The 18,883-nt window shown below is 40.2% G+C and overlaps 1 protein-coding gene across 1 annotated transcript in view; it reads left to right on the top strand.

Annotated features, from left to right (window-relative positions):
• LOC115018901 (protein turtle homolog B-like) overlaps positions 1-18,883 on the top strand; it is a 121,496-nt gene that overhangs the window by 17,975 nt on the left and 84,638 nt on the right. Inside the window, exons 2-3 of the mRNA XM_029448157.1 lie at positions 6,835-7,026; positions 17,095-17,241. Of these exons, the coding sequence (XP_029304017.1) occupies positions 6,835-7,026; positions 17,095-17,241 (339 nt within the window). The remainder of the gene's footprint in view (positions 1-6,834; positions 7,027-17,094; positions 17,242-18,883) is intronic.

The following is an 18,883-nucleotide window of genomic DNA, read 5'->3' as shown; positions in this document are numbered from 1 at the left end:
GCAGCTTCGGGTGTAATTGTTGGCCTTGCCGCTGTTTACAGGATCTTTGGAGCGTTCTGCTCAGTGTCAGAGAACTCTGAAATTAGGAATTTGTCAGGAAACAGATAATAAGCATCAGCACCAGGAAAAGTGAGTCATGGAGAAAGACAGGATTTATAGACAAAATACGTAGTGGACATTCTGTCTTACCTGAAGTCTGTCTGGTTTCTGTCGTACAACAAGTTTGAAGCACTTTGACTTGGCTGTTTGCAGCGACTAACAACAGGATTAAACGTCTATGACAGTCAGCGCTGTTGTCCAGACTATTCACAAATGTTTGCAGTGTTACGATATCGAGGCTACTACCAACATAACTTTGCTCCACATGTGATGCAGTAGGGATCAGATGCCTCTGCACCCTTCGTAAGATCTCCAGAGAATTCCAAGTAGGAGTCAGAGACCAGAATTGGGTCAAGTCTCCCACCCTTTGGTGTAGCATTAGTATTTTAAGCCACCCTGATATTGAAGGGGTTGTAGCACAAGATCACAAACACAAATGAGCAATACAATTTTCCTCAGCTTATATGTAACATATTTGACTTTCTGGATGCTGATTTCTGTTTTTCTCCCCATTTATATTGAGCCAGATGCAGTTGTCACAATGTATTCTCACTCACTGCTCTTCAAAAATTGATTATTTCTTCCTGCAAGACGTATTTGTGAATATACTTCACATGGTTTTGCACATTTTGCTTTATTGATCTAGAATTGTACTTGTCTTTGATCTCATACAGTGAAATGAAAGCCCTTAATGGACTCTTCTAATGCTTTTGGGTTAGTAAACCATTTAGATGCTGTGTAAATAAAATATATTTTAAATGCAGGGAGTTGTGTTGGTTGTGCTCAGTCATTTTGTGTTATGTTTTAATGCATAGTTAAAAGGGTGGATTGTACACTGTGCTGCTGCACAGTGATCTGTAATTGTCAGTGTTTGTAGTTTACTGAGATCAGAGCAAAATCTGGTGAAACGAGAATGAGTGAACAGTTTGGTGATATGCAAACCTCACCATTTCAAACTGAGAAAATATATCTTAGTTTCGGCTATAACGGCACATTGTTTGTTATTTGACATTTGCAACCTATGCTGTGAATGGCTGCCTCGTAGAAACTGCATTACTTTTAGCCACACAATATAAGCCTCCAGACAGTGGTAGCAGATGGTGATGTAGTTTAAAGGCCAAGTGAGTGTAAGACAGAGCACACATTCTCTGTGAACTACTCAGCTTTTCTACACAAACTTGTACTCGTTTTCAAGGTGGCTCTTCTGCAAACAGGCGGACCTCGCTTGTGTTGTGTTGAGCAGTGACGTGCTGTATAGAGCACATGTGAAGGGAGAATGTAGCCTAAAGCGTCATTATATGCCTCCAATTCATTGTGCATCCCTTTGGCTTATCAGGCTGGCTGGCAACATTATTAATGCCTTCATTAATTCCACTGGGCTGTCGTTTTATTTTTCCGCCTAAGAGTTCAGTTTTGGAATAAGTTACAGGAAGATGAAGTGCAGGTGCAAGAATAATAGGCTGTATGATAATGTACTGACCTTGCCATAGGGATCAATAATTCATGTTGTATTGTGTAAAAATCTAATTTATTTTTCATTTTTGTTGGCACTTAGCAGAGTGGGCCAGTTGTCAGTAGACAGCGTCAGGATTGAGCGAGGGGACCGGCTGAGACGGGTACGGGGAAGCTTGAGTATATTCAGTGTTTTAAGTGCCAACACACAAGTCTCAGCTGAAATTGTACTAGAGCGTGTCTTCTGTGTGGTAATGTCTCATACTTACATACGACCGTATTGTTTATTCATTGCATCTCACTGAATCCTCATGCACAGTCTCGTTTGTCCCCTTGAATACATATAGAAATGCAGTTTTCTGTGAGGCTTCAATGTGAAAATAAGCCTGTTTGTACTGTCACATAGAATTATACTGTCATATATCCTCTGTTATACTGTCATATGACACCCCAGGACCTGGAATCAAACATTACTCATAAATCACACAGGATTTCAGAATTGCAGTGCAGTGCAGCATTAAGGAGGAGACGTTTCCTCTTTTCTCTGCAACACGATAATGGGAAGAAAATGTATTTTAAATGTCTTTCAGATGAAAATGACTCAAGCGACTGAGCACTGAAAAGTGAACTGGATAATGCACTTTATGGGACTTCACAAAAACATTGATATAAAATGCATTGAACAACACCATGAATATAAACTATTCAGCATCTGTTTTTGGCACATGTTCTGATTATTTTGAGTGTAGATAGTTAAAATTATTTTAAGTAGCAGAACATTTGAAAATGTACACAGTGATTGAGACAGACTGTGGCACAGCTGGGATCAAACCCTCAGCACTGCCGTGCCTCTGCACACCATCTCCACATTAGACCATTGTGTGGGTCATTTGATCAGCGTTGTAGTGTTGTAATAACATTCAGAGGTAAACACATCCAATGAGGAAGAACTTCATGTATGCAATCCTGAGGTTGCCAGTTTTTCTTTGCTCTCTGTTGCCTAACTATACAACTCAAACCCAGATCAACTTCAATACTGTGTTCAACTAGCTAATATTAGTGAAAATTAGAAAAAAGCTTAATGATTACCATGTACTGCATTTTTATTGTATTTTTGTCCGATTAGCAAACTAAAGGGAGGATCACTGTGCCCTTAAAACAATATGGCAGTCCAGCTAATGACAGTAATTGACATTTGTTGCTGTGTTGTCACAGTGTATATTATAACTATATTGGTATATAGTTAAATCGCCCACACATGAGTTTCCATTCACTGGAAATCTGTGTGAAAAAATAAATAAAAAAGCCGGAAAATAATTTTTTCACTTGGCAGAGGTAGAAAAGTTTGTGTATTAATGAAAATAAGATGCAGCAAAGCTCAATGGAAACAGACTTTGCGAATGAATTATGAAATGCATGACACGTGACGTGACGAGACAGAATCTTATCTTAAAATGTCATATTTCCATCACGTTTTCTACATGGTTTTTCTGTGAGGTTTTGACTGGCAAGCTTTTAATTATGAAAGGAAATATTCATTTTCTGGAAAATTCTGTTAAATGCCCTACATTTGGAAGGAAATCTGTCTTAAGACTCCGCAGTGGGGGTCTGTAAAATGGCTACAATTTATTAATCTATTTTCAGCGACAGGATCAATGCCAAAGCGTTTTGCTCACTTGTGGAGTCTCTGCTGATTTAACTAATATTGCAAACACAATATATTTTTTAATCTGATGGTAGCTTTAAAGTAGCATGATGACACAAGTGTTACAGTACTCCTGGCAACAACCACAAATACTCAGCAAACATACCCTCCCCTTCCTTCTTCCACCTTGCTTCCACTCTGTACACTACACATACTGTGTGTGTGTGTGTCAGTGCACCTCAGTGGTTATACCTTGCGATGGTGCCATCCCCTGGGTCTTTGATTGTAAATGAGCTAAACCCTTATGGGTGGGGATGGGCACATCAGCTCTGCCTCTCCTCTCTCTGTGTTCTGCTCTCTTGCTCCTTCTCCATCTCCTCGGGTATAAACAGTGAAGTCATACCTTCCAAGGGGCCTGTTTTTGTGCTATCTGCCATGATGTCACCAGCAGCCAATCAACACGTAGCGCCGCTTTAGGTAGTGTGTGTGTGTGTGTGTGTGTGGGAGGGGGTGGGGTGAGGGGGGTTCACCACTGGGAAAAGCACAGTTATTATCTGTTTCTGCCGTCAAGCATGAGAGCACATATGCACATCAAATCACGAATCCACAGGCTTCTTCTGATACACAGCCTCTCAGTGATGTAATATACTCTGTACATGTTACATAAGAGTGCTATATACTGTGTGTTGTGTGGAAGTGAACGGCCTATCATGGTAAAGATGTGTTGCATTGTATTTCACCAGGCTCTGTTGAACTGGTTAATGTGATGTACCTCTCAGCCCTGTGTTTGGGGAAACTAAGCTCTACTGGTAATTATTGATTTACATTTTACTTGCAATCTGTGTTTTTATTCCATTAGTCTGGTTCACAATTATCCCTAATTATAAGATAAACATCTTCTGTTTAGTGCAAAACCAGGACAATTAGTTGCTTGTCATATTGACCTCAGTTCAAGGTGACTGTGGAGGTATTTCATGCTCTCCTACTGCAGCCTTAATATGCTTTTGAAAGCTCAAACTGTAAAGTGTAAACAGATAATATGGGTTATAGGGCTGGCCTTTAATGAATATCCAAATATTACAGCAATGCAATTTGTTTGGTCTGTTCCACAACGAGCACTTTCTGGTAATTGCAATATGGAGAAACATCAAATGTGTGTGTGTATGAGAGAGAGAGAGAGAGAGAGAGAGAGAGAGAGAGAGAGAGAGAGAGAGAGAGAGAGAGAGAGAGAGAGAGAGAGAGAGAGAGAGAGAGAGAGAGAGAGAGAGAGAGAGAGAGAGAGAGAGAGAGGAGAGAGAGAGAGAGAGAGAGAGAGAGAGAGAGAGAGAGAACCAAAAGGATTGTGTGCGCAGCCCTGTGACCGTCTCTACGTGCTCTGTAGACGCGTGCACATATGTGTGAAGACAAATGACATATGAAGCGAGAGCTTTGAGTCCTTCTGTGTGTGTCGCTGTGTTAAAAAGACAAGTTCACGGTTATTGTGAGATGGTAACGTGTATGGTAATGGTGCCGGGTTAAGAAGATGTTAGTGTGCATGTGACTCTGTGTGTACAATACAAACATGTCACCTGATGAAACAACCTCTGGTTTGCAATTATTGCAATACAACAGATCATACAATACAGTTCAGTGAATAAAAACAAATCAACACACGTTCATACATGTACAACACTATAGCAGTTCTTACTTAGCCTGTAAAGTTAATGTATACTAAATAATATACTACGCCCAGTGGAGGTTCAGTTCATGAATGGAAAGGCTACTTAGCTCTCAGCTCTTAGCTTCCATCCTTTGAGATGAAGGTCTGTCTTTGTTGTGCGGCGTGCTGCCGGTGAAGTCGTGGTCTTTGCTGTGTGCAGGACGGAGGAGACCGGTCGCTCCGTTTGTTATCCTGCAGAATGCAGTTAGCTCCTTGCTAACTTCTTGTTGCTCCTGTTGTGAAGGCGAGTCGGCTGTGGAGAGCCGCTGCTACTAAACTTGTTTGCTATGGTTAGTAGCGCTGGCTAACTGGAAGTATAGCCAATCACAGTTGTTGTGGTCCCCATGTTCAGTAGTCACCATAAGGATCTGTATCAAGAATGCTATTTAACTGATGTGTTTATATTTAAGAAAAACTCTATTGGCCGATGCATATTGTGATCCAATTTCTAAAACTTCAATATCAATATCATTATTGATCGATCGTTGGGGCTTTACTTCACACGTAGTCACTGTAGGTGTGGCTTAAGTATAAATGAAGTGTTACACTTCTGCTAATTCTTTCCCATAGCACAGGTTTCTAAATATCCTTCTGTCATCTTCACTTAGGTTTAGGAACAGTCTTAACTAATCTTAATAAATGACTGTTGTTTCTTTGGTGGGTCACATTTATGCCGTGCTTTACTACAGAATATAACTCCAGACGAGTGACTTAGTTATTTTCAGATGTAATAGTCCTGTTTACTTTCAGTAATGAGAGGCAATGCAGGCAGTTGGCAATCATCTGTCTGCAGGAGAAAGTAGCTGCCTGCTTGGCTTCCTTGCAGGCCACGGAGGGGCGAGCAGTGAGTACATCTGATTATCCGTATCGACTGGTAAAATGCTACCACGCCGGGTTTCCGCTCATAAAGCCAAACTACATAGTAATTAGCAGCGGATCGATGTGGCTTTCCATGAGCTAGCCGATACACACAGTTTCACTGAACTAACAGAGTGACCTCTTTATGTAAAAGGTTAAAGGTCCAAGTATTGTTAGACATCAGGTGCATGACTGTCACATTACCTTTTCATGTTTTTGTCTGCACACAGTCTGTCAGACGAATTAGATGAACTGGAGTGAGGATAAATCACATTCATGTGTCTGCAAGTGCCGTTAATCTTTCTTTTCCCAACCCATTGGCCTTGGCTCTGTGTTGGACTTGTCACTGGCAGTCGTTGCTGTCCTAAGTGATGGAACTTGTAGCTAAGCACATGTTTGTGTTAGTACACACAAACACTCACTTCCTTGTTGAATCTCTTGCTGTTCTAAAGAGCCTCTTGCTAGTTTACTTTCTAATCTGAACCATCTGTAATGTGCGCGACTGCATTTCTCTAAAATAGTGAAAACCGTTTACCCCCCCACAGCACTCATGTCTAAGAGTGGTGTCAATCTTATACCTGACTGTTTGCCAAAAAGCAAATAAGCATATTTTTTTTTTTACTATTTTAACATTTAAACAAAGTGTGTATTTGTTACTGTTGTTGTTGTTGATGTGATGTGATGTTATCACCTGGAAATAGATGGAATTATTCTCAAACCCTTAAAAATAACAGTAATTTGTCATTTTTACTCTATTGAAACTGTTTAATTTTATAAAATCACATCTGTCTGCCTTTATATCTTTTCTTTCACACTCTTTGTTCTGTGGTTACAGGAGCACTTAATGTGTTTAGTTTCTAATTTAATGTAATTGTGTGAAATGCTTAAAAGCACATTTTAAAGGAGCAGTGTATAATATTTAGTGACATCTAGCGATGTCTTAATATTACAATTAACTCAATATTACATTGAATTTTGAAGCATTATTTTGCACCATAATCTGTAGCTGGAGCTTTTAGCCCCAAGATGCAGATCACCTGTGATTGTTGACCTGGCTAACCTGTGAATGCTTTAACCCTAGGTGCCCACGGAGTGCGAGAGGAGCCCCAGTTTGTGACGGCACGTGCAGGAGAGAACGTCATCCTGGGATGCGACGTGTCCCACCCCCTGAACGGCCAGCCCTATGTGGTGGAATGGTTCAAGTATGGAATGCCCATCCCCTTCTTCATCAACTTTCGCTTCTACCCTCCTCATGTGGACCCGGAATACGCCGGTAAGCAAAATATTTGATTTAAATCTGCACACCTCTCCAATAATATATTTCCCTGGGGAACACGTCACAATACAGAAGCTAAGGATGCTCTAACTTCCGTTTCACTGGGACTTTAAATTCCTCCGCCAGTTAATATTGTGTTTTGCTTATAATTCCTTCACTGTGGTGTTTGAGCTTCACTGTGCTGCATTATGTATGTGCAGAGTTTTTTTCACATTCATCTGCTGAAGAAGGAAAGTGTATCTGTACTCACCTTAAATCTCAGTTTTATCACCTGGATGTAACAGCAGGATTTAGTGACATCACAACAAGTTTGAATCTAATCGTGATCCAGTACTCAACTTACAAATGTGTGATGTGAAAACAGTGCGCATACACCGAGAATGGCAAGAATGAAAAGTAAAATAAACATCATGTATGTGAAAATATTTGCATATTCATAGATTCTGTTTTTAGCAGCAGCTCTATAGCTCACTCTGTCGGTCGGTCTACAAAAATGTTCCTACCCTGTGGCGGCCACAGTTTTGGCATGGAGGTCAAGTGTTTGTTGTTTGTGTGTGTGTGTGGGTGTGGGTGTGGGTGTATGTGAATGCATGAATGCAGGCACGTATGAACAAAGTATTTCAGCTCTTCTATAGAAAAACCAGATCATATACAATTATTATTCAAAGCATTTTTATAGTTTTTGCCTGGAGGGAATCTGTCTTTATTTCTTAAAGACACAATGCAATGAAAACATTTTCAAGTTCTATTTCTGTGTCCTTGTGGTAATTATTCATTAATCACTTAAGTATTAAGTATTGTTCATGATTCATCTTGAAATCTGGGCCGCACATATATCTAGTAGGAGGTGTGTGTTTGTATTTCATCTGGCAACAACTTTGTTACCGTTTTCAAAGAATATGGTTTTGTTCTGATTCCAACTCCGGTGAGGGAAAGTCCAACAGTCCTCTGCAGCTCATGAGCTCCATATCTCTGTACAGCTGTGATAGAGCCCTTTATCTGTCAGTGAACATGATGACGTATGTTTATGGACGGAGTGTAGCTGTACGCAAAATATATTATGTTATGTTATATGCTAGCTAACTCTGGCTATTTTAGCTACAATTTTCTCTGAATAAGTACAGTGACGTACTCTCCGGGACCTGAAAGGATTTCCTGCAGTGGAATGGCCAGACATTTACACACCAGTCTCCGTTAAGAGAAGAGAGTTCAGAGAGCATGGAGAGTGCAGGGGTCTGCACCAGCAGGCCGTTCTGCCGGCTGTGGGCATTGGAGCCGTGGCATAGAGGGAAGAGGGAGGTGGAGAAAGAGACCGAACACATCGCTGACTCGTCTTTTCATCAGCTGAGTTTTCACATCTAAGTGATATCAGGTTACAGGAAGTGATGGAGGGTTGTGACTCCAATGAAGGATCCTGGGAAATTGACTCCCATGGCTCAACATGATGTGAGTTCCCAACATTCCTTCCAGTTCACCAAGTTGTGATTAGGTGGGCATGACAAATCATTAGACACATATTCATACCTACACAGACAATACTTTATTAAACCTTATCTGATATGAAGTGTGCACTACGAACATAAGCATTTTCCTTGGATCTTATTATTGCGTTTAACCATAGATGATCCATTTTTAACAGCTGGTATGCGATAAAACTTCAAGTTGGAAACACCTTTGAATCTGACAGTAGACAACACAGTAAGCTGACATTTTGGATATTTAACTTTAACCTAGTACTACCAACCAGATCTGTGTTCCCTCATGCCTGTCACTTTGCATCCCAAAAAGTGAGTTTTATCACTTTGAAAATGCCATTTTATTTTACTCCAATTTATGATTAATTCCAGTGTTTAACTGATGAATTGCACATGTTTGACAAATTATTTATCTTTGTTCAGGACCAATGAAAATGTATGTTGGATAATTGAAAATAATTAAGAATAGTTAACTGGAATTGATTTTTAACGTCATCCATCTTTCTGTTCGCGTGATTAATACAGTTAACTTTAACAACATTAAAGGGGAAGTTCATGTAAAAATAAAGACCCTTTTTTACTGATATGTGCTGTCTTGCTCTCCCTTAATTCTGCTGCTTCATATCCAATAATTCATGTCCCTAGATTCCAGCCTTCACCAATTAGGCTACACCTAAAACATTGGCACTAAAAGGCTTTATTTTGCTGTATTTTGTAGGATTTGAGTTAAACTCCTTAAACTTAAGCCCAACCACACAACCTGTGTCACATTACTGAAGCTAATGGACAGCTGCGACCGCTCTGTCCTCTGCACAGCTTCAAACCAGAAATTTGCAGATTGCCTCATTACCGTTATCAGGTTTCCTATTAGCATTGAGTTTAAATCTAAAATATTGCCAAATTGGCACTTTTGCTTTTTACCTTGACACCAAATCCTCCACCATCGTCTGTCAACTCTCTGTGCTAAGTGATATGACTCCTGTGCTGTGCTGCGACTCTGCTGCTGTACAGAGCAGACACTCTGACTTTATAATTGTAAAGTCCGTCATCTTAGTGTTGAGAAGACCAAGTAATTTACAAATGAGTTTTTTCATTTGATATTTTATACGCAAAATGAACTAAATGTGTTTAATTTCTATAAATAAATAAAAAAAGCAAAGTGACGGTGGAGGCAGTGGCCTAGTAAGGTAGATTGTGTATACCCGAACACTGTCACCACATGACATAACTGCAGTTCAGTCAGATCTGCTTTATTTGGCCGTTTGTACTTAAAGCGATATTTAGCCCCTCGGCTCTGAGCCCGTCACTCCCCACAGACTTACATAGATCAGCACATTGGAGAATGGGGAGTGACTATACTTAACCTTCCCTCATGCTATTACTGCTACTCCTGATTTCTCCCTCCTCGAGCCCAGGCCTGCTTTATTAATCATAAATCACAATAGCATGTCTCGCCCTTTGTATTATGCCTGATGTCAGTAACATGAGTCTGCAGGGCTCTGTTCTATGCTATACATCTACTTTATTCTGCCCCTCACATTATATCTCACCTGCTACTTAGATTCATTTAGGAATCGTCATGAAAAACAGAACATTTTATACAAAATAATGCTTTTACACATTTACCATTTGATGATGCAAGAATTACAATAATAATTATTAGCATTTACCTAACTTATATCTATTTTTATCATGACATTTGTCTAAGTGAAACCGGTGAAATTATGCTAAACAGAGGATATTCATACATCTGGATTTTTAGAATCACATTTTGCCACTTTTGCAGGTTTTTCGTCCACTGTGTTTGGTTAAAGGGGTTTAAACATGAAAGCAGCACAAGTGCTTTCTTTGATTAGTGTTGTGCAGTGTAGGCCGTAGTAAATAAGTTTACGAACTAGTGGAGACAGCTTTAATGAGATGACATTTCCTTTGGAGGCAGCAGCTCTTTCCACCTGAGATTATTTGTGTTGTGCTTTTCTAGGGAGGTGAGAGGGGTTTTTATCATTGCCTGTTTAGGATTTCCTTCCCTCGGATCATTGAATTTCAGAAATAATCCCCACTTCTGTTATGTGTGTGCTTTTATCATGCATTCATTTAAGACATAACACACATCCACAAACATTTTGGATTATCTTTATATTTCCCTTCTAAGCTTTATACCATAATAACAACCATGATCACAAAAGATTACATTTTTACAGCTTCATACATAAATACTACACTTGTCAATGCCAATTAAATAATAAAAAACAAAACTCTACAGAAATAATGATTTATTAGCTACCGCCACTAAAACATGATTATAATAAACTATACTTACGTAGCACTTACAAAACAAAAGCTTCTACATAAATCACGACCGTTATCACTGTTGGTTTTGCTGAATTAGCAAAGCATAGCGTCCACTCACATTCATAGTGATGTTACTGAGTGATGTTTCTTTTCCCGAGTACAGACACCATCTTGCTGAGAACACATTACCCAGACAAGAGACAAAGTTTCATTCTAGCCGTTATGTAATAAAGGTTAATTAATGACACAGTTGTTCCTTTAACAGGTGAGAGTGATAGCCATCGTAGGCTTAGAATGGTGGCACTGCAGGCTAAAGTTCCTAATGTTACCTACATTGCTCTTTTTTGATAAAAAGAGGGAAGAAAGATGAAAAGAAAGTTTGAGAAGATATTTGTTAGTGTCAGAGCTGAACATATTTGTGTATTTTGACAACTGGAACCGGTTTAAAAATGTAACCCACCTTTGTAACCCACCTCATGTGAAGAGGAGTTTCTTTTGTGTCAATCATGTATTGCTGGACGGTGTCATAGTTAAAGTAAAGACTGCCGTTTTTAAATATCAATGACAGACAATGACTGGTTTTGAGTGACTATGTATAAAATGTCTGTTTGGTCTATGTGCTGTTTTAAAAATCCTCTTTTTTTTCAGTCCTAACACACATCACTGGCTTAAGCCTTTAGCGAGGCAACGATTCCTCTTGTTTCACAGTGCAGCAGTGAAATATCTGCAGTTCTATAGCCGGGTGCAGGCAAACAATGTGCTTCAGTTTGACCATGATATTGCATCATGGAATGAAGTCACAGGTCACAGTCAGAGCTGCTGAGAAATATAGAGGCTCACATTGTGCCCCCTTGAGATTGGAATTATGTTAAGGGTTAATGAGTCGAGCCAACCACAGGGTCACTGTTTCCTAGACACCCGCCTGCTCTTGGTCTCAAACAAGCCATTGTCTTATTTTTTGTTATCGAGATGAAGAGAGAGAAAACATCTGTAAGAGGAGAGGAGGCAGACAAAGTATATAACTTTTCCATGAGAGTGTAGAGAGGAAGAGATGGACATAAATTGATAGCCAGCCAGAAAAAAAGCAATACAAATTGAAGATGAAACTGGAAATGGAGGGACAGAGAAAAAAATAAAGAAATAGCAGTGGTCACAGACTACATTGTTGAATATCCCTTATCATGGAAGATCTCCATGCTGGTCCAGAAGAATGGTGACATTTTAAAATGACTTGCCCCAGCAGACATTTCCTGAAGCTAATAAATCTGCTTTGCCCTTCTAAATTCTAAGTTCTAAATTATGCAGAATATTTTGAGCTCAGATTCAAATCTAGGAACTTGCAGCTAAAAGACAACACAGCAAAGCTTACCGGCGACAACTTCAAAGACAACACTATGGCTACTGACGGAGTAGAAGATGACAGAGAAACAACAGAACTGTAAAATCTTAATTGCTTTGAAAGTCTATGTTGCAACATTTTCCTGTGAGTTATGTCAACAAATGTATCGTTGAGAAGAAGTACTGCTCAGGATCTGGTGGCTTTTTGCAGGTGAGGAAACTCACTGTAAAATAAACTTCTGACATCTATTGGCTCTTGTTTTTGCGTAACCTACAATTTATTTGCGAGACTGGTAAAATAGGTTATTACATTTTAAATGAATTACTTTGACCATATGACCTTTGTGTGATACATTCTCAAAAACATATGATGGATATATCAGCTTCAGACCATGTATCTTTTTAATTGTAAATGAGTTATCAGGGCACAAAACAAATGATCTGTTGATCTTTACCAATCCAGACAGGAACAATGGCATAGCCCAAAGTTCTGGAAATAATATTTAAATTGAATCGATTGTGACCTTAAAAGAAAAAGTCGAATCGTGACATCCCTAATATATCGGAGAAGTCACCTTTGATGAACAACATTGTAGTTATAAACAGTCTACCCTCAGCACTAAAAGAAACTAAGGCGAGTCCTCACAGTGAACGGCATTCATGGGGAATGGAGCTCTGTGACAGACTGCCATGTGTTGACTGCAGGAAGCTGGTAGAAGGAACAAGAAGTGGGGCTAGACTGAATGGAAAAAGATTGGTGAAACAGCTGGACCTCACAATTACTTCAATGAACAAAAGCTGTTCATTCAGCGGCTTTTGCTGCCTGATGGCTACTGTTCTTTCACTTATTACATCATTCTATGGACACAGTTCTGTGAGTTTCCTGAACCGCTAAACCAGTGCCTTAAAAACGAGAAAAGCTGAAAATCCCTTAATAATGTATTGATTATAGGTCTGGGTCCGGATAGGTCGGCGTCTGGGTCCGGACTCGGACCGCGGTCCGCCTGTTAGTGACCCCTGATGTAGAACAATCATAATCACAGATGTAATAAACATAACAAAAATGTGTTTATTTCTTCCCGAAAGACCTAAGGCGACAGAGATAAATTCTTGGTTTGGTCCTTTTGCAGACATCAATGTGGTCTTTCCAGGATAGCAGAGGATCTATCATTACACCCAAGTATTCATATGAAATTCCTGGCTTGATTTTTTTCATTATGGATAACAACAGGGACTTTATGAGAGTCATATGGTGAACCACATATCATTTCCTCCATGTTCTTTGTGTTACTGTCAAGAGCATTATTATCGATCCACTTTGTTTACGACATGTTGGTGCAGCCCTGGGTTGTCCGATTTACTTAACAGAGATATTAACGCTGTATAGTCAGAATACTTTAGGTTGTATTGATTTGCTCTCTTGTCTGTACGACAATCGTCGTTAAAGAAAATGAAAAGCATGGCTGAACTCACCCAACCCTGGGGGATAACAGGGTTTCGTTCACCTTCACAAGCTGCACTCTGTTGGTGAATAAAAGAGGTATACCAATGAATGAAGTATGGATTCAGTTCCTTCTGGACCATTTTGGACATCAAAATATCTGGTATTGTATTGTATTGAAGGCCGATGAAATTCTGGAAAGAGGGCTCTTGTATAGGTGTTAGATTTATCTAAATGTTTAGAAATGATATGAACCAGAGTGGCAACAGCATCTTCTTTGCCACAATCCTGCTTAAAAGCAAATTGGTATGGATCGAGTTTGTCTTTTGTTGTACTGATAACATATCGGAGCAGAGATACCTCACAATTACTGAGGTAAATGCCTCTGAAATCCTTATGTTCTTTTGGAAATGGTTTTATGTGCGTAGTTTTCCATGTCAATGGAAGCCTGAAATATTGGTTGCCACGCCTGTCTATGTTGTCGCTCAGGTGTGTTGTTGAAAATTGTACTGACAGACATGGTCCACGGATGCCGATAATAATCTTCAGAAGTATAGTCTTGCACAAGGACGATTCATATAGACACAACGAGTTAGACAACCTTTTAACGAAACAAAACACAAAGCAAACTGAGCATACTAAGCGCTCCTACAGCTGATACAGAACAGACAGGAAAAAAAACTAATAAAATAAGAATAAGAATAATCTTTCCATACATTTTGCACTTGGACTTATTAAACATTTAGGGGCGAATTCACAAAGAATGGATTGTGGCTGCTGATAGCTCCATGAACGGTGCATCAACAGCAACAACAGTCTCAAAGTCTGATTCATAAAAGGTATCGTGCTAATGATATAACAATGCAAACATGACCATAAGAGTTTGCAGCTAGGTGCAATTTGCCTTTTTTTGCGTTTGATTGCAATTATCGGTGAGGCAAAGTATAAATGCGCTTGAGGTCAATGCGTCAGTTGTGAAAGGTGACAGTCAGCCTGAGCCAGAGATCCACTTCCATCCAAACCTCCCAAAAGCTAAGAGAGAGGAAAGGAAAACATGTAAGCCCAGGATTTGGGTTTTATTTTTTTATATAATGGTAGTGGTCTAGTGATTAGGCTTCCAAACAGACCACCATACCAGATACAACAGTAATTGCATTCTGTCTGCTTTAAAATAGGAGTGATTCCCCTTTATAAATAATTTCACTGGAACTGCATGTGGCATTGTGCAATTACTTTTTTACCTGATACAGATCAGCTGCAACATCACTGTCAATAGTTGTGAGACTTGATTGAGTTGTGAGCCTTATGAGAACTCTTGAGACTTAAATCATAAATAAAGTGAATAAGTGACTTTCAAAAGTCTAAAATCGTCATAGTCTTTAAGTAAATCGTAAATTCTGTTTTCTGACGAATGAATACAAAACAAGCCTGTTCTGAAACTATTGTGTAGGCCGACCTAATGTAATGGAAACAACACTTCCCTAATGTAGCTTTCTTGGGTCTTGAGGAGCTGCAGTATTTATTTAGAGTACATTCAGACAGCTTTACTGCTAATGTATTCTCTATTCCGATCGAGTGCATCCATCGCTACACTCTCTCACTCGACCACACACTTGCTATGCTCGCTCTATGCCAGGGTTTCTGTTTTGGTGCTGATCCCCATGTTCAACTCATCGGGACAGGGACCGCCACTCGGTGTGGGAGGATTCTCTCCATAGTGCTGGCTGGCCCTCACAGGGCGAACGTCCTCGCCACGACTGGCTCTTGGAAATGCTTGGCTCACAGCTCTGGCGAGCTTCACAGCACCCCTTGTTGTGCTCACTGTGCCCTGTCTCCTGCCCCCGGTGCGACAGTCGGCAACCCACCCAACGCGTGTCTTGAAACACGGACCCCATCTCGTTAAAATGCTCTATACAACCAATTGAAGAAGATACATTTTTTTTCTAAGAAGGATATGTGGACATTTATTTCAGCCTATTTTTAATACAATTCAAAATGTGCTTAGAGCTAATTATTTTTACCAGAAATTATGACCGGAGAGATTTAAATATTCTCAATCTCAACAACTATAGGATGGATTGCATATGGAACATACAAGCAGGACATTAGCATTTAGCTCAAAACACCTCTGTACCGAGTTTTCAGCTGTTGCAATGCGTTATCTTGGACAGAGTACAGTTAGCTTGTTGCTAACTGCGTGTGCTTCTGTTGTTGTGAAGTCTAGCAGCATGCTAACTGGGATCGTTAAGGCAAGCTCTCGTGTCTCTTAAAAAAGGTGAAACTGCTTCTTAGAAGACTCGGTGACAGAAGGCGATATCAGGTTGCAGGAAGTGATGTAAGGTTTTGAAACCTGTGAAGGATCCGGCGAAATTGCAATGAGTGAGTTCCCAACAGCACCTTTATGCTTACGTACAGTGAGTGAAAGTCAGAATAGCTCCCTATGTTTATACAGACAAACTCATGCATTATGTCTTGTTCATTAACTTTTATGCTTGAATTGATCAAGTCCAAAAAGGACATCCACTTATGTTTGGACACATTTTGTACCCTCAGACAAAGAGAAATAGAGGTGTAATCAAAGGGCAGATACATCGTAGTGGATAGTGAAGGAAAGATAGATACCATATACAGTATCACTATGACTGTCTACCTTAACTCATCCGCCTGTGCAGCTGATATATTTACCTGATGTCTCATGCTGCAGAGCGGTTTAAGGAAGGCAAACTAAAATTAGTCAGGAATACCGACAAAGTGGAAAGGATAGGGATAGAGTGAGGGGATTAATGAGGGATATCCAGGCTTTGATAATGCTGACGTTTTGAGCCGGCATGTGCTCCCTGAAAGCCCTTTGTTTAGCCTTTATTGCCAGTCGCCATCTGTTATGATCCAGTTGCCAGATTGCCCGGAGCAACATCATCAATCCCCCTCTCTCAGCTTTTGATCTGTAAAAGTGAAATGCAGCTATTCCTGACTCTGTACTCACCAAATCAAAAGCCAATATCTGTTCTAACTGATTGTGACGCCTGTCTAACCCTGAGCGTTCTCTGTTGTCATGTTGGCCACTTCCCACTCCTCAAAGGAAGTAATGACCTGTCCTTACTTCAGTGCATCTCCAAAATAGACCGCCACACACATGGAGATGAGGACACCTCAGCCGCTCTGATGTTTAGGTGACAGATATCAATGCATATTTACAACTACATTCAGTATCCTACTTTGATGTTGTGGTGCACATTAACAGTGCAGCTGTCACTCTATTTAGAAACTGGTCTGCACAATGATGTTACTCTGAGACACCTACACACACTCTGTGATCTCTGCATATTTAGATCTGAACCGTGCAAAGGTTGATTATCTCGTTAACATTCATCTGGCGTTTCCCTTCTTTTCTCTGTATTTCTTCACTGCTCACCCGTTCCTTACTTTCCTTTATTTCTCTAATTAAATTCAATCCGCCTGTCCTTCTCACCTCTCTGTGTCCCTTTCTGCTGACACCTCATCTCCGTCTCTCTCCACCAGGCCGGGCCAGTCTGCATGGCAAGTCCTCCCTGCAGATAGAGAATGTGCGCTCAGAGGACCAGGGCTGGTATGAGTGTAAGGTTCTGATGCTGGAGCAGCAGTATGACACCTTCCACAACGGCAGCTGGGTGCATCTAACCGTCAACGGTAAGTACCGTAAGCATGCTTTATTCATACTGTTCAATACAAACATCAGACAAGACTGTGCTGAAGAAACAGATGTGTATACGTTACATATTTGGACTGACATTTTATTACGCATGTATATTGGTTATTAGTGTTATTATTATTCACAGAGGTGGTGTCAGCTTGTGAAGATGGGCTCCAGTGTAAGAACATTTAAAGGCCCTATTCATCTTGAGACATGCACACAGTCAATGCAAACACGCACACAGTATTACAAACAACTGGGATTTTATAGGTTAGACTTTCACACAATAGACAATCACAGAGTTTGAATGCAGTCAATTTTGTCATATAAATGGGTATCAATCTAAATCAAAGGACTTCCTAACTGAACATAAAGACTGTGAGTAAAGTATCTGAAAGGCCTGTGTCATATCTGGATGATTGACAAAGTTGTCCCTAAGCAAAGCACCCCCCCCCATGATATTGTCTCTGTAAATAGCACCAGACAAACACCTGAGTTTAAAGTAAGTAACGCACACAAGTGTAAACTCTCGTAGGACTCTGTCACAGAAACTGAGAATATTCTGGCTTTCACTTGGTAGCTCAAGCATTCATCGAGACACTTAATCAGACAGCATATGATGATGCTAGTTGCTTTGGTAACAGATACATCAGATACGGTCCTTTACATCCCCCCAAGTGGTCACAGCACATTAGCTCAGTTTCATCAGTGTTGCTCTTGTTGTGTTTGACTTTGCATTGCCTCTTCGCTCTTTCCCAGAAGTGTTTAAAGGCCTCAGGCTTCCTGCTCTGCCTCTTTTCTCTTTCTGTCTTCATGTCTATCACTCCTCGGCGGTCCTTTAGTGTAAAGGCTTAAAAAATTGAATGTACTGTACATCTTACTGTAATCACTAGGTCCTCCATAAAGGCTTTTGTCGAATAACACATGTATTTGAGTGCGCAGATAGTTGTGGTATTAAAGACACTCTCTATTGTGCTTGTGGAGTTTCAGTTATTCACTTTAAAGGAAAAGACAAAGCTTTCAGTGTCATATGTCAGTGGAGGTGTAAGAAATAGCCTGTGTGTGGGTGGGAGGTCAAAATGAAAACAATCTTACAGTATATCAATAAAACTCTTACTTGGTTGAAAAATAGTAGCCTAACATGGTATGTGTTGTTGAACTGCCCACTAAAAAAAGATGGTTGCACCCTGGTTTTACATTTTGCACTACCATGTCATTTGTAAGTGCCTTCATCCTTTCCTGCAGGCAACATGTCGAAGTTTCCTTGTGTGTTAGAATAGCCAAGAGTGTGAATGTTTATCACTCCTGTTGAGCAGGTGGCACCTTGTATAGCAGCCTCTGCCACCAGTGTATGAATGTGTGTGATGCTGACTTGTGTCGTAAATGTACTTTGAGTTGTCACAAAGACTAGAAAAGTGCTATAAATGTAAATGCAGCCCATTTACCATTTAATATTTGCATTTATGCAGGCAGCCAATGGGGGTTAGTTGGTGACTTCCAACAGTCAGGCAATGGCAACCGCACTCACCACCCTGGCCGGGTTACATGGTGGGCCAGCCTTAAATGTGCGCCATATGATGCAAGCCAAATCGCTTTCACAGAGTTCCACCTTATTGTCATTTTGTAAGCGTTTCTGAG

This window comes from Cottoperca gobio, chromosome 14 (assembly GCF_900634415.1).
Source record: "Cottoperca gobio chromosome 14, fCotGob3.1, whole genome shotgun sequence".
NCBI lineage: Eukaryota > Metazoa > Chordata > Actinopteri > Perciformes > Bovichtidae > Cottoperca > Cottoperca gobio.
Note: the sequence above shows the minus strand (reverse complement) of the source record. Positions and strands in the feature narration are given on the sequence as shown.